This window comes from Polypterus senegalus, chromosome 12 (genome assembly GCF_016835505.1).
Source record: "Polypterus senegalus isolate Bchr_013 chromosome 12, ASM1683550v1, whole genome shotgun sequence".
NCBI classification, from domain to species: domain Eukaryota; kingdom Metazoa; phylum Chordata; class Cladistia; order Polypteriformes; family Polypteridae; genus Polypterus; species Polypterus senegalus.
This window is the reverse complement of record NC_053165.1, coordinates 143,336,892-143,351,681: the sequence shown is the minus strand read 5'-3', so window position 1 is coordinate 143,351,681 and position 14,790 is coordinate 143,336,892. Positions and strand designations below refer to the sequence as shown.

General features: G+C 42.2%; 1 protein-coding gene across 4 annotated transcripts in view; it reads left to right on the top strand.

Moving 5' to 3' along the window:
* stra6 (signaling receptor and transporter of retinol STRA6) overlaps window positions 1-8,816 on the top strand; it is a 116,177-nt gene extending 107,361 nt beyond the window's left edge. For all 4 annotated transcript variants that reach the window (XM_039773696.1, XM_039773699.1, XM_039773698.1 and 1 more), the window contains 2 exons: window positions 2,254-2,391; window positions 8,240-8,816. In XM_039773696.1, the coding sequence (XP_039629630.1) occupies window positions 2,254-2,391; window positions 8,240-8,457 (356 nt within the window). In that variant the 3' untranslated portion in view covers window positions 8,458-8,816. The remainder of the gene's footprint in view (window positions 1-2,253; window positions 2,392-8,239) is intronic.
* The last annotated feature ends 5,974 nt before the right edge of the window (window positions 8,817-14,790 follow it).

The window sequence follows — 14,790 nt, the reverse complement described above, 5'->3', positions numbered from 1 at the left end:
TAACTACAGGGTCACGGGGGTCAGCTGGAGCCAATCCCAGCCAACACAGGGCGCAAGGCGGGGCGCCAGTCCACCGCAGGCCCTTCTTATCCATGGATACTCAAACAGGTCTATCAAGTTCAGGTTTAAGAATCAAGGGCGCGCTCATGAAATTCAAACTATCTAAACATTTTAATTTACTTTCTGTAATAGCCATGGAGAGCAAACTGACTAATAATGTGGACTCTGATAACATTGTTAATGAATTTGTGAGGAGAAAAACAAGACAAAAGCTTCAGGAAGGCAGCACAACTGATTTATTCATTGTTGTTCAATTGTTCTTCTGTCATTGTGTTTTCTACAGTATTTAGACCTATTGATAGCACATGATTGACATTCGGCCATAAAACTCATGTTGAAACCATGACTGGAGAAGCCTAGTTACAAAATAGGAGAAGAGAGCTAATAGTCTTTATTGGTTGGTTGATTTAGGATTTTAAACATAGATCGTGATGATGGCTACAGGGAGATTCACTCAAAAGAGGCCCCAAATATTCTGGAATAACTCTTGCTAGGATGAAGCAATCTGAACGAAACAACGTGCAATGTGCTCTTCAGTGTATGGAGCTTCGAACAATCTGGAATGCCCCTGCGTCGGAGTAATGAGATAGGCGAAGACAGCCGTCATAACATTTAACCTCCATTTGCAACTTCTTGGTGTATACCACCCGTACTCCTTCACTAAGTCACTTGACTTCTCATCAGGTTGGTGGTGTACAGTATTGAGCAGCACGTCTTCATGGTGCGAACCTATTGGGTCACTAATTTGTTTAAGCAATGTCAGAATCAACTGGAGTTAATGGGAGGTTTCTTCCAGCAAGATGGAGCAACGTGTCGCACATCGCCAAGGAGCATGGCAGAAACTGAGTCCTTTTTGAGCAACAGGGTGATTTCAAAGGGGCTTTGACCACCACAGTCGCCAGATCTTACGCCACCAGACTTCTTCCTTTGCTGTATACACAAAGGAAAAGTCTATCGGAACAAGCCTCACACTGTGGAAGATTTGAATGGAAAACATCCAACATGAAATTGCTGCTATTCCCCCCCCCGAGATGCTTGCCGATACGTTCAAGAACATGGAGCGCCAAGTCGAAATGTGTCTGGCAGGAAACAGAAACCACTTCCAGCATCGTATGTAATTCAATCGATTACACATATGTCAAGGTATTTTTTTGGTTCAGATTACTTCATCCTAGCGAGGGTTACAATAGAATATTCGGGGCCTCTTTCGAGTGATTCTCCCTGTATAATGTGGTTATGTGTGGCCGTACAGAGTTGATGAGGGCCACAGTGATGGATGTTTAGAGTGCAGTAAGGTCCAGCAGTGCGCCATTAGGTCAGCTTTAGCTAGGACAGTCTACATTCCAGCAAACTAGTGACTCGGATTTTTGTGAAAGCATGTGGGGAACCAAAGACCACCAAACAATGACTGTGTTGCTACTCAGTTTGTGTTACTGCAGGGTTTTACTGGTTTTGTGTTTTATGCTTAGGCTATGGTGTTTTTCCCCAATTGCCAGCATTTTTATGTATTGTGTGGAGGGTGTTGTCTACTCAGCTAGTATCATGGGCTTATTAGATTGTATCTGATGTCTTATAAATACAAATAAACATTGATGTCTCCTGGAATAATGCACTTTTAAATTGATTCTGGCTGGTGACAGGACTTGAGTGTAGGGGCCCCAAAGTCTTGTCAGGCCCAGGGACCCATGGACTTGAGATCCATCCTTGCCCCTTTTTCCTCATTTTTCCATCTTGAAATAGAAGGGGCAGATCTGTGAACTCCATGGTTGAGGGTGCAGTGACACCAGGGGGCTCACCTCTGCACACAGAGCGCTCTAAGAGTCAGTTCAGATGGGCGCCCTACTGCACTCTCACATTGATCTTTCCTGTGGACCGTCCAGAGGTTTGTTTCCTCCAGGGACGCTGTCAACAGGAGTTTTTGTTTCCCTCTCCTAAAGTATCAACTGACTATAGGTCAACAATTAATTCATGGACAGATGTTGTTGGTTTCCATTTATGTTAACCAGTTTCTACTTTATTTTCTGTGTGTTTGTTTCATTCTATTTCATTGTGTGTATTCATTATTTAATTTGTGAAGTTTGTAATTGCATTTACCTGTGAACTTGTCGCAGCACTCTGTGCCTGCACTTGGTGTTGAGTGCTAAACAGACATAGAGTGAATAAATAAATAAACGGAGTGTCTCTCACCTGCAGGCTACCGCTGCTATGCACATTACTTGAAGGTTGAAGTCAGCCAGTCGCATCCCGTCATGAAAGCCTTCTGCAGCTTGTTACTTCAGTCTCAACACTTAGAGGAAGCCGTGGCGCAGAGGATCCAAGATGCAGAGGAAGGTCAGTACAAACACAGGGGATTTGTGTTGCGGTTTTAGAGTGCCGAGAGCCTTTCTTATACTTTTAGCTGAAGAAGTGGAGCGGAATGTCTGTAGTCAGAGTGGCTCGGATAGAATAGCACTCGACTAATACGCACAGAAAATATTCTGAAATTCACATTCAAAATCACCGTTGTTGACTTTAGGCCTTGCATTCCTGTTTTTAACTTGGTTGCTATTTGAGCATTTGGAAAATATTCTATTTAAACATTACATGCTTCAAGAATACAAAGCTGTCACGCCTTCATTACAGTAGTAAACGTTCCCCCAGGACAGGACTCATTTTGGATAATGTGCAGTGCTTGAGTTTACAGGGGTGTTGGCCTCATGGGGTCACCACAGTTATAAATTAGCTCTACAATAAATAGCATGGTTTCCTTTAGGAAGAATTCAAATCATGCCCCAAGCATTATACCAATTGATAAAAACTCAATTGCATTGAAATCTGGTACCCAAGACCATGCATTATTCCAAGTCCACTTTCATATTTCTGAAGCATTCCTGGATTTTCCTAGTCTTGCCTCCTGGAGGATTATCCTGCTGAAGATGTCCCATTTGCAGATGGGTGTAACATTACTATGCATGGATGTACCCATTCAGCAGTAATATGTGGGTTTTGTGATGTTCTTCTTGTGTAAAGGGCCTGACAACACACCACTCCAATCCAGTGCCACCATCATCCTACCAAATTCTTGTCCTCCCATCAGTATGAACTAGCAGGAGCTGAGACTGATCAGATCAAGGAACATTTTTCTAGTCCTCTGTTGTTTGTGTTCCTCGGCCTACCAGCTAATCATGGGAACTCAGACTATAGAGAGTTCATCTCCATTGCTGGATTCACCTGCTAGTTGACTAACTGTAACACATCCTAATAAATTATGGCAGACTCCTGGACAGTTCATCAGTGGTCTCTGTCTGTTGGTTCATGGATTTTTAAATGTTGGTCCATTCTCAGTTTAACAGTTTTATGCATTAAATCTCCACCAAGGTGCTGCTCATGGCATATTCATATTGTTGCAATTAGAGCCCATTACTCCATCTAAAAGTTGTCATTTTTTATTTTACTTACCATTTGTGTTAGCAGTAATGCCAGAGAAAAAAAAAAGTAATCTCATGTTTTCATGCAGAACACAGATAACAGAGTTTTGATATAATAGTCCTCTATGATGACCATACCAGGACAACAGCAAACAATTTTTTAAATTTCCATGAAAAAATCTCACTTTACATAATCCACCTGTATATTAGGTAAACTATTGTTAAATAAACCACCTCTGGAAAATGCTGTCATGAATGAAAATGGAATCTGCACAAATGTGATTGAGCAGTTGAACTGAAGACCCGCCTCCCTGCCTCATTCATTGGTCACGAGTCCAGCCCAATAACAGCTCATTTATTGGCTGACACCGCACTTCACATGATATAAACAAAAAGCATGAACTGAGAGACATGTAGAACTAAACATGAAAAGTTGATGAAATACAAGTGGAACCATCATGAAGAGGAGAATATGTCTCGTACTTGTGCATATCCGAGATGATTTAACAAGCAGGAGGTCAAGCCACCCAGGCAGCTTCGCAGATTGCCTCTGAATAATCCCATGGTACTCCAGTTGTGCATCTACTGTATAGTAAAACACTAAGGTGTGTGTGTCCAGTCCCTCTAAGCAATGTGATTGGTCAGTTTGGCCTTAGTGATGCAACAAAAGAAGAAGAGCAAGTGTGATATGCAGAAGGAGGAGTAAAGGCACATGAGGCATGCTGAGAGAGTCGCCTTCAAAGACAGCAGGTATTAAACTGGACAGGATGTGAGAAAGGGGCCTTGAAAACAATGACAGACTCCTAGAAGCACACATTCAAGAGAGAGAGCATGATTTAAGAGATACAAAGGAAAAGCACTGAAGGTACACAGAGCAAGAGATAGGAAATACAGTGCATCCGGAAAGTATTCACAGCGCATCACTTTTTCCACATTTTGTTATGTTACAGCCTTATTCCAAAATAGATTAAATTCATTTTTTTCCTCAGAATTCTACACACAACACCCCATAATGACAACATGAAAAAAGTTTGCTTGAGGATTTTGCAAATTTATTAAAAATAAAAAAACTGAGAAATCACATGTACACAAGTATTCACAGCCTTTGCTCAATACTTTGTCGATGCACCTTTGGCAGCAATTACAGCCTCAAGTCTTTTTGAATATGAAGCCACAAGCTTGGCACACCTATCCTTGGCCAGTTTCGCCCATTCCTCTTTGCAGCACCTCTCAAGCTCCATCCGGTTGGATGGGAAGCGTCGGTGCACAGCCATTTTAAGATCTCTCCAGAGATGTCCAATCGGATTCAAGTCTGGGCTCTGGCTGGGCCACTCAAGGACATTCACAGAGTTGTCCTGAAGCCACTCCTTTGATATCTTGGCTGTGTGCTTAGGGTTGTTGTCCTGCTGAAAGATGAACCGTCGCCCCAGTCTGAGGTCAAGAGCACTCTGGAGCAGGTTTTCATCCAGGATGTCTCTGTACTTTGCTGCAGTTATGTTTCCCATTATCCTGACTAGTTTCCCAGTTCCTGCCACTGAAAAACATCCCCACAGCATGATGCTGCCACCACCATGCTTCACTGTAGGGATGGTATTGGCCTGGTGATGAGCGGTGCCTGGTTTCCTCCAAACGTGACGCCTGGCATTCACACCAAAGAGTTCAATCTTTGTCTCATCAGACCAGAGAATTTTGTTTCTCATGGTCTGAGAGTCCTTCAGGTGCTTTTTGGCAAACTCCAGGTGGGCTGCCATGTTCCTTTTACTAAGGAGTGGCTTACGTCTGGCCACTCTACCATACAGGCCTGATTGGTGGATTGCTGCAGAGATGGTTGTCCTTCTGGAAGGTTCTCCTCTCTCCACAGAGGACCTCTGGAGCTCTGACAGAGTGACCATCAGGTTCCTGGTCACCTCCCTGACTAAGGCCCTTCTCCCCCGATCGCTCAGTTTAGATGGCCGGCCAGCTCTAGGAAGAGTCCTGGTGGTTTCGAACTTCTTCCACTTACGGATGATGGAGGCCACTGTGCTCATTGGGACCTTCAAAGCAGCAGACATTTTTCCGTAACCTTCCCCAGATTTGTGCCTCGAGACAATCCTGTCTCGGAGGTCCACAGACAATTCCTTTGACTTCATGCTTGGTTTGTGCTCTAACATGAACTGTCAACTGTGGGACCTTCTATAGACAGGAGTGTGCCTTTCCAAATCATGTCCAATCAACTGAATTTACCACAGGTGGACTCCAATTAAGCTGCAGAAACATCTCAAGGATGATCAGGGGAAACAGGATGCACCTGAGCTCAATTTTGAGCTTCATGGCAAAGGTTGTGAATACTTATGTACATGTGCTTTCTCAATTTTTTTATTTTTAATAAATTTGCAAAAATCTCAAGTAAACTTTTTTCACATTGTCATTATGGGGTGTTGTGTGTAGAATTCTGAGGAAAACAAATGAATTTAATCCATTTTGGAATAAGGCTGTAGCATAACAAAATGTGGAAAAAGTGATGCGCTGTGAATACTTTCCGGATGAACTGTATGTTTTAATTACAGGGAGTCCTCAGGTTACAACGTCTCGACATACAACGTTTCGAGTTTACAACGCTCACTCCTATAAAAACTTTTGAGATGTGAGCGTTTCGGCTTACACTGTTAGTGTCGTACTTATAGACTATGTGGATGAACTGGTTTGATCGTGCATGGCGGAAGAATACATAATAACGCTGCATAAGAGTGAGGGAGTTCGCAAACTAGTTTGGTTGCATGTGGCACAAGTGTTCCATTTGTGTTGCTTTGTTTGGCGACTTTTTGGCCCTTATCATGGCTCCTAAATGAAAGTCAGAGTCTTCAGATGGTTGTGCTTCGAAGAGGAGGAAAGCCATCACGATGGAAGTGAAATTAGACATTGTAAAGAGATCAGAACGAATAAATGTGAGGAATTTTTTTACACAAATTTTTTGTCATTTTTTCTGTTACTGTAGTACAGTGTACAGTACAGTATATGTATGTCCTTTTTCTGTGGCTTAGTTGTATTTTTATGTTCTAGATTGTGATTTTACAAATGTGTTAGGATAGGTAAGTGACTTAGGCTAGGATGTATTTCGACTTTCAAAATTCAGGTTACATCACTGTCGTAGAAACGGAACTTTGTCGTAACCCGAGGACCCCCTGCATTCTATTTCCTGTCTTCAATGTATGACTACAGTAGAAATGTAACAGTGACAGGTTGGCCTACTTTCAAATGCTCGCTCACGTTTGAGCGTGTTCACTTTGCGCTCAGGAAAGCATTTTCTGGAAGTGGTTTATTTAGCAGTATTTTAGTAAAAGTACATATGTTTGGAATATTATGTACAGGTTAAATACTTCTGTGGTGGGTTGGCACCCTGCCCAGGATTGGTTCCTGCCTTGTGCCCTGTGTTGGCTGGGATTGGCTCCAGCAGACCCCCGTGACCCTGTATTCGGATTCAGCGGGTTAGAATATGGATGGATGGATGGGTTAAATACTTGCCATAAGGATTAGATAGAAAAAACTGAAGAGTACTATATAACAGATAGATAGATAGATAGATAGATAGATAGATAGATAGATAGATACTTTATTAATCCCAAAGGGAAATTCACATACTTATGTGACATGAGTAACATGAGATTTTTTATGGATGTTGTTGATATTGTTTGCTGTTGTGCGGCATTGGCCTCCATTGACACCTATTCAATCTATGAACCTTTGTTGTCTTTGTTTTTTTATTTAAACAGACATTTAAATGTATCTCAGCCATCAATAGCAACTATATGGGCTAAGTAACATGTAAAAATACATAGGAGGATTAATAAGTCAGATGGATAGCTGAATGGCTGGATGGATGGATGGATCTCATTTTTTGGTGGACTATTCCTTTGATCCCTTAATCAGGACAAGTGTTCCCTAAACCACACAAAATTGATTCATTGGCATCTGCATTGTCTACACATTGGATGTCATCTGTTATCAAACACTCAATAATCTGAGCACAGGACAGCTGTCATTTTTCCTAAATTAGCTTTCAGAGAAGATAATAAAAAAAATGAGGTTTCTTCTCACTTCCACGCCTTACTCTTCTGACTGTAAAGCACCATGCATCTAGCACTAGGTACTTTTTTTATCCCATCTTCAGGCCGCCTAAGGATTTTCTTTATCTGGTCCTGGCATCTTCTTCTGAAATTCTGGAGTCTGTCTTGCAGTGTTGTCCTCTAGTGGCTGCTCAGTACACTGTATGCCTGCACTCTGGCTTTCATTTACATTTATGTATTTAGTAAACCAATTGTTCAGAGATGACTTAGAAATCATAGTTGTATATAGCAGCCATTTATTGTTGACACAATCCCAAGATGTTTTACAAGTACACTACTAATAATATTTCTGTAATTCTGTCATATGAGTGCAGGCAGGTGAAGTGGCTCACTCAGGTTCAGGGACTGAATAGGCACCCTAATGATTTATATTCCAGTATCTTATCCTGCATGATGCCCACGTCTACCCTGAGGGGCTACAGAGTGAACACTGCCCCCTTGTGGTTTTCAGTGTGCCAGTACAGGTATTGCAAACTGCCATCTTTGACCTTACCAGGGTGCAGGAGCCCCTGCAGGCAGTTTATTTTCTACCATCCTACCAATGAAACACAGAAATGTTGGATGGATCAGCCCAAGACAAACTTTTCTGCTCCATATCCTAGCATGTGTGTTGCACAAGCATGGACACATTTTATAAGACAAGTGATGGCAGTCACTTTGTGTTCACAGGTATCCAACTGGTGCAACAGGACAAGAAAAAGACAAAGCTTTCCAAGTCCCGAGTGGCCCGGGCCAGGTGGTGGCTGCTTTTCACTCTGGTCAACAACCCATCACTTGTGGCTTCTAGAAAGCACTTCCAGTGTCAGAGCGCCGAAGCTTTTTACAATGGGACACTGAACCGTGACAATAAGGGGAGTGAGAAGAAGCCTGATAAAGCTGAGGCCTGAATGAGGTCACCTGTAAATCTGGCGCCCAACAGCTTCCTTTTCCTGAACAGCAGCAGTAAGGAGGACATTCAACAAAATGGCGTCATTAACCCTAGCAAAGAGTGCATGGATGCAGGACCAGAGGGGAGCACTGCAGCACCCACCTATGTCTGTATGAAGCACTCCTCTGCCTTTCACTTTTAGTTAACAAAGGTCCTGTTTAGATGAAGAAAGCCGTTAAGTGGACAGGGCTGTTTAGCACTAATGAATGTAACTGTTACTTTGTTACTTTAGGTTTACTTTGTGAGCAACCTGAGAATTTAGAGTTCCGCCACGTGTTTAGGTACAAAACGAATAAAGACATCTCTTCTCTTTGATCACCATGTTCAGAGGATTCTCTCTGTTTTCATCTCATGGTAAGTGGTGGGGGATGATGCCTATGTAGATACAAAGACATTTAATCAAATGATTCATGAATAATTCACTCGCAGGAGAGGGTCATCATTGATTCTGGGACTTTCTTGCCCACTTCAGTTTGTCCCTTAGCCATTTATGCTTCAGATGGGGTCACCTCCCTATAGGATGGTGATCTTGCCACTAAACACTCCTTGCTCAGAGGATCCTATCTCCTGATCTCCATTGTCGGCAAGGCCATTGCATGGCCTACCCAGCATTACTCACTTAACTTGAGTCCAGCCATGCCAGGGCTCTACGGCAGGTGTATGGCAGCCTCTGTTCACTCACATCTAAGAGTCTGGTGAACTTACTTCAAAATGGAAGATTCCTGCGCTGGCACCTAACTTATAGTAGAGCCATCCAGATTCATACCTGCACAGCTCCAGTGACCAGGATTCAACTGATGTTCAAGCCACTGCCCACAGTGCTCAGTCTTAGTTGACTGGCATCTCTGAATTGGCCCAGTGTTAAAACATTTGCTTTATAATGGACTGGCATTTGTCCTCACTTGGTTCCTGCTGCTTTTGCTACTCCATGTTTGGTTCCTTGTGAATTGCAATGCAAAGTGAGTTAGGAAAATGGATGGATTCTGAACCTCAGACAGCATTGAAATTAATCTACTTTTGGTTTTAAATGGAACACTTACTGTATCGATACTGATGCCCCCAGCCTTTAACCACACTATTGTGGATGCTGCTGACCACGGTGTCTTCTGGAATAAGAGCGGACATATTCATTTTTGATCAGCTTGACCCTTTTAGTGCAGCTACAGCATCACGTCTAAGTAATTTAATCAGCCTCACTGTACAGGTTATTATGACTCTTAATCGGAATTTTCAGTATCACGCGTACTTATCCAGATTCTACTGGACTGGCATCCCATCCTGTTCATAAATGTGCCCCCATCTTTTGTAGGCTCTTCAAAGTTTGTTTCCTCGAAATCTAGCATGCATTTAAAGATCTTTGAATTTCATCGTGTTTCTATGAAATATAATGTTGCTTAATTTGTAAAGTTTAAGGGTTGTGTTTTTGGTGGCCACTCCTGACTAAAAGCATGACCCGGACCGAGTCAATTAATCAGCCCTTACCTTAGTACTGTAAAGTGCCCTTGGATGATGAGCCCTATTGAAAAGCACCACATCAAATAAAGATGATGGTTGGTTTGCTTTCTCAAGGCAGCATCTAAACTGAAACCCAGAAGCTTCCTCCAGTACAAATCATGGTGGTAATGCGGCGTAGCAGTTAAAACCTTGGACCTCAAACCCTGAGGTTAGGGATTCAAATCCCACTACTGGCGCCATGTGACCTACCTCTGCTCAAACAGGAAAATCACAAAAAATGTAGCCAATTGTACCTCATGTTAATGTCATAAGTCATCTTGGAGTAATACGGTAATATTATTACCTAAAAAACACCCGGTACAAATTTGAGTAAAGGTGGACGTCGTTCTCTGTGTGTGGAATCCACACCTTGCACTCACCTTGGATTGGCTGGAATTCTGCTTGAATCCATCAGGCACAAAGAGAAACTTTTAAGACATTCACAGAATCATAGATTCCAGGTGCTGGTTTACATACAGTGAGCACTGTACAAAGGCATGCAGTAGACTCCAAATCATTAGATGGCATTTGGAATCCTGTCAAAGACGCACCTTCATCCTTAAGCAGCAAACGCCTCTGCTTCTGAGTAGGAAATGCCCCAGGGTGCCGTTCCCTTTGACGGTTTGCCTGTTACTGGGGCTTTTACTCGGGTGCCTTGAGGCTGACATTCATTGAATATTTGATGTATTGTTTAATTTCTTGCTTGTGTCATATTGCTTTTGAGGCTTTTGTGGAAGTGAAGATTGATTGACTAACTTGGATAACAACATACGATCAGCTTTTAACAAAATATTAACCGTTTTCTTCCATGAAAAATGATCTTTCCTACTCTCACTGTTTGTCTGATATTAAGGTGATCGGTGTGGTGCAGATCAGCGGTCCTCAGGCTCAGTCCCGCTGGCCCATTGTGGCTGCAGGGTTTTGTTCTTCTCTTTCTCGTTGGCCTCCTGGCCTTATTAAGCAAGCTGGGATTTCCCAGTTTCTGTGTTTAAGGAGCAATGGAGAACCAGCACAAGTGCATTTGGCAGGTTTTTATTAAAAAGTGTGTTTTTTAACATTTGCTTTTGAAGATTTTCATCATCATCATCACGGTTTTCATTTTACTTTTCAGGTATTTTAATTATTTAATCCATCCATCCATCCATTTTCCAACCCGCTGAATCCGAATAGGGTCACGGGGGTCTGCTGGAGCCAATCCCAGCCAACACAGGGCACAAGGCAGGAACCAACCCACCGCAGGACACACACAAACACACACTAGGGCCAATTTAGAATCGCCAATCCACCTAACCTGCATGTCTTTGGGAGGAAACCAGAACACCCTGAGGAAACCCACGCAGACACGGGGAGAACATGCAAACTCCACGCAGGGAGGACCCGGGAAGTGAACCCGGGTCTCCTAACTGCGAGGCAGCAGCGCTACCACTGCGCCACCGTGCCGCCCAATTATTTAATCCATTATTTACTAAAGAGCATGTTTGGGGTCGGATGCTAAACTACACTCTTATAGCATAAGTTTGGAATTTTTCAAGTCAAAAGTTATTTCTTCACGAACGTGGTATATATGCATTTGCCACGTGAAATTGCGTGCTTTCTATAAATGTAAAAAAAATATCTTGCATTCACTGGCATTTTTCGATGGAGGATATGGGGCACTGAGGAAAACCTTAAAAACTTACCAAATACGTCCATTTTTGAAGCTATGACAGCTGTCGAGTATTGACCTGCACCTTCTGTGTTTCCGACAACAAAAGTGATCTTGAAATGTTTATGTTTCTCGTCCTATTTTTCTTGTGGTAAGGATACGTTTTCTATTCGCATAAACACAGAAGTCAATCAAAGCAAAACCAACAATGTGACAAAAAAAAGAGTACTGTGGTGGGGGTGAAAGGTTGTTACCCACTGACGGGTTGGGTGGTCTTTTGGCCTGGAACCCCTGCAGATGTTGTTGTTTACTTTTTTTTTTCCAGGTTACCTGGAATATTCTGTATTTTTTTTTTTTGTCCAACCTGACCATCTCAGTTTACCATCAATCTGTCATTTAGAAACTTTAAATATAAAGAAAACAATTCTATATTTTAAGGACTCTGTTTCTCTTAACTATATATCTTTCTTTTGTATGTGCACATTATTTATCTGTTTTTCGTATATTATTTATCCATTGTTATTCTTACCTAAATTTCTTTTTTTTTTCTTTTGCATGTAATTACCATTTTTTGAAATCTCGTAAAGCACTTTGAGCTTCGTCCTTGGCATGAAAATGTACTTCCTATAAAAATGCTGCACAGGGACACTAAGTGCTCCGTGATCGTGCACGGCTTGTCTTCTTTTAAAATGGCTGAATCTCATAGTATTGTTTGTTTTGGTTTTTTTTTTTTGATCAAACAAATGACACATATAAACTATTTTTTTAATGTGTGCTTGATCATAAGACGCATAACAATGCTTGACAACTGTCTTGGCTCAAAAATGCAGCTTGGTACGGCAGTGTGATGTAGTGGTTAAGGCTTTGGGCCTCAAATCCTGAGGTTATGGGTTCAAATGCTGCTATTCACACTGTGTGACCCGGAGCAAGTCACTTCACCTGCCTGCACTCCAACTGGAAAACAAAATAAGAAATTGAACCAATTGTATGTCAAATGTTGTAAGTCACCTCAGATAAAGGCATCAGTCAAATGGATGTGTTTGGTACGTTTTTAAGCTTTTGATCAGTGCCTCCATGGTAAACCTCCAGTGTGGGTAAGATATATTTTTTTAAATCTATAGAAAGAACTTAACTAAGAAAACCATTTTGCATGGCAAATGTATATATATATCATGTTTGTGAAGAAATAACTTCAGATTTAAAGATATTTAACTTATCCTTTAAAATTAAACCGGCCCTAATGACTCTTCAGAGCAATGCTGTAGGACAAGGCCAGATCTACGAGGGGTGCTGCAAAGGGCTATGCTCCCCCAGAAATTTGCTTTGCCACCCCTAACCACGATCCAAACTCATGATTGTGTCCACAACCCCCGAGACCCCCCCACTTTTCGAAGGGGCTGCTAACTGCACCACCAGCATCAGCATTCTTAAACGTGCCCAGCCATATGGGAACCATTTTTGGTTGCCAAAAGAACCAAGCACATGAAGGTTCAGGAAAGAAACTGTTTCTTTTCATCTGTAACAGATTCCATAAATAGCTATGAATAGATAATAACAGAGCTGTAAAATACTGATTGATTCATGAATTTTAAAGGCCTCTTGCTGCCTACAATCACACAGGTTAAATCCTGGTTTTCTCAGTCTGTTGGTTTCCTTCAACATTGCCTACTATATTTTAAAGATTTCTGTTTTTTCCATATATTAGGAACCTTTTCACAGACCAAAATCTGACATGCAAAGAACCCTTGAAAGATTCCCGTTTTTTGTCAATCAATGATTCAACAAGGAATCACGCAGCCCCGTAAAGCACCATTATAGAATCAATATTTGTTTAAGAGTATAGAGGCAGCTTTTCAGCATTCCGTATTGTTAATCCTCATGTCTGCTCTGCTCTCTGTTAATTGTTATTATCCAATTAAAGGGAGACTTAAACATTTAAAGCTATAGCAGAAATTCAAAAAATTCTTAAGTGTCTGATAAATGTAAAAATCACACGGCTTTGCTCTTCTGCTTGCAGAAAAAGAGGAGAAAGACGAGCTAATGAAATGAGATCAATGAGTGGTAAGATGACTCACTGATTGTGACACAGGGAGGAACAAACACCCGCAGCCACAGCTGTCTCCATGACTGAGTTTGAGAACCCCTGATTTAGAGGCATATAAGGGCTCCCAGGTAAATAAAAGATACCAACAGTACTTAAATGTGACTGTGAGGCAGCACTGGTGCCCCCCACCTACCACTTTGACTTTGGGGTACATTCCCGAGTCTGTGAAGCTGGCATGTATTCTCTGTGTTCCATGAGGTGCACTCCACTCACCATCAAAGTTTCGGATTTTTTCTTTACGAAAGTGCAGTCAAAATAAGCGAGCTATTGACAAGCATTTGTGGGCGGGGCTTCGCGTGGGCGTGGGCTTGTGTGAATTCGGGCGAAAAGAATTCTACCCTCCACTCTGCCCGTGATGCTTCAAGTGTTGTATTGAGTGGCTGTTACTTCTGAAAAAAATGGTGTACTTTTTCTCCACAAAGGTATGAAAGTTGATAATTCTGGCAAAGACCTTACATCTGGTCGACCACTGACCTGAATTTCTCAAATGTTCTGAGTTCTAGCGCTTTTTTCGCTTGTCTGTTTTTCTAGGGCGGTGGATTTGGCAAAGTGGTACACAATGTCTATAAAAGTAATAGTATTGTTTTTTTTCTGATAATTGATTTTTCCCATTGTAGCGCTGCCATGTTTTCTAAACCCTTGTGAGAGTGTATTTGTCATCCCCGACACAACGCTTCGGTACAACGGATTAATTATAAGGTTCATTTCAAAGTGATAAGGGGTCGGATATTCTGATTACTTCCTCGAGGCACGTAGTGGAGGTTTAGGAGGTGGAGATGAGCTTCATTGCGTATACAGCGGTGCCTGAAGTGGATCTACAGTACATGAGCGAGCGCTGGTACCCAATGCTTAAAACAGACGTCTTTCTGCAGAGCGTGGAGTTTGGTACACGATGAGAGGGCGCTTTGAGCGATACAAGGATAGTCGATCGGAGAGTAGGGGGTCGCCCCTGGAGTTTCGAGCGACGCGACCGGGGGATGGAGGTCCTCGGGACTGATAGAATATGCGTGAATCGGTGCGTTTCAATTACACACTGCCAGGACGCATTG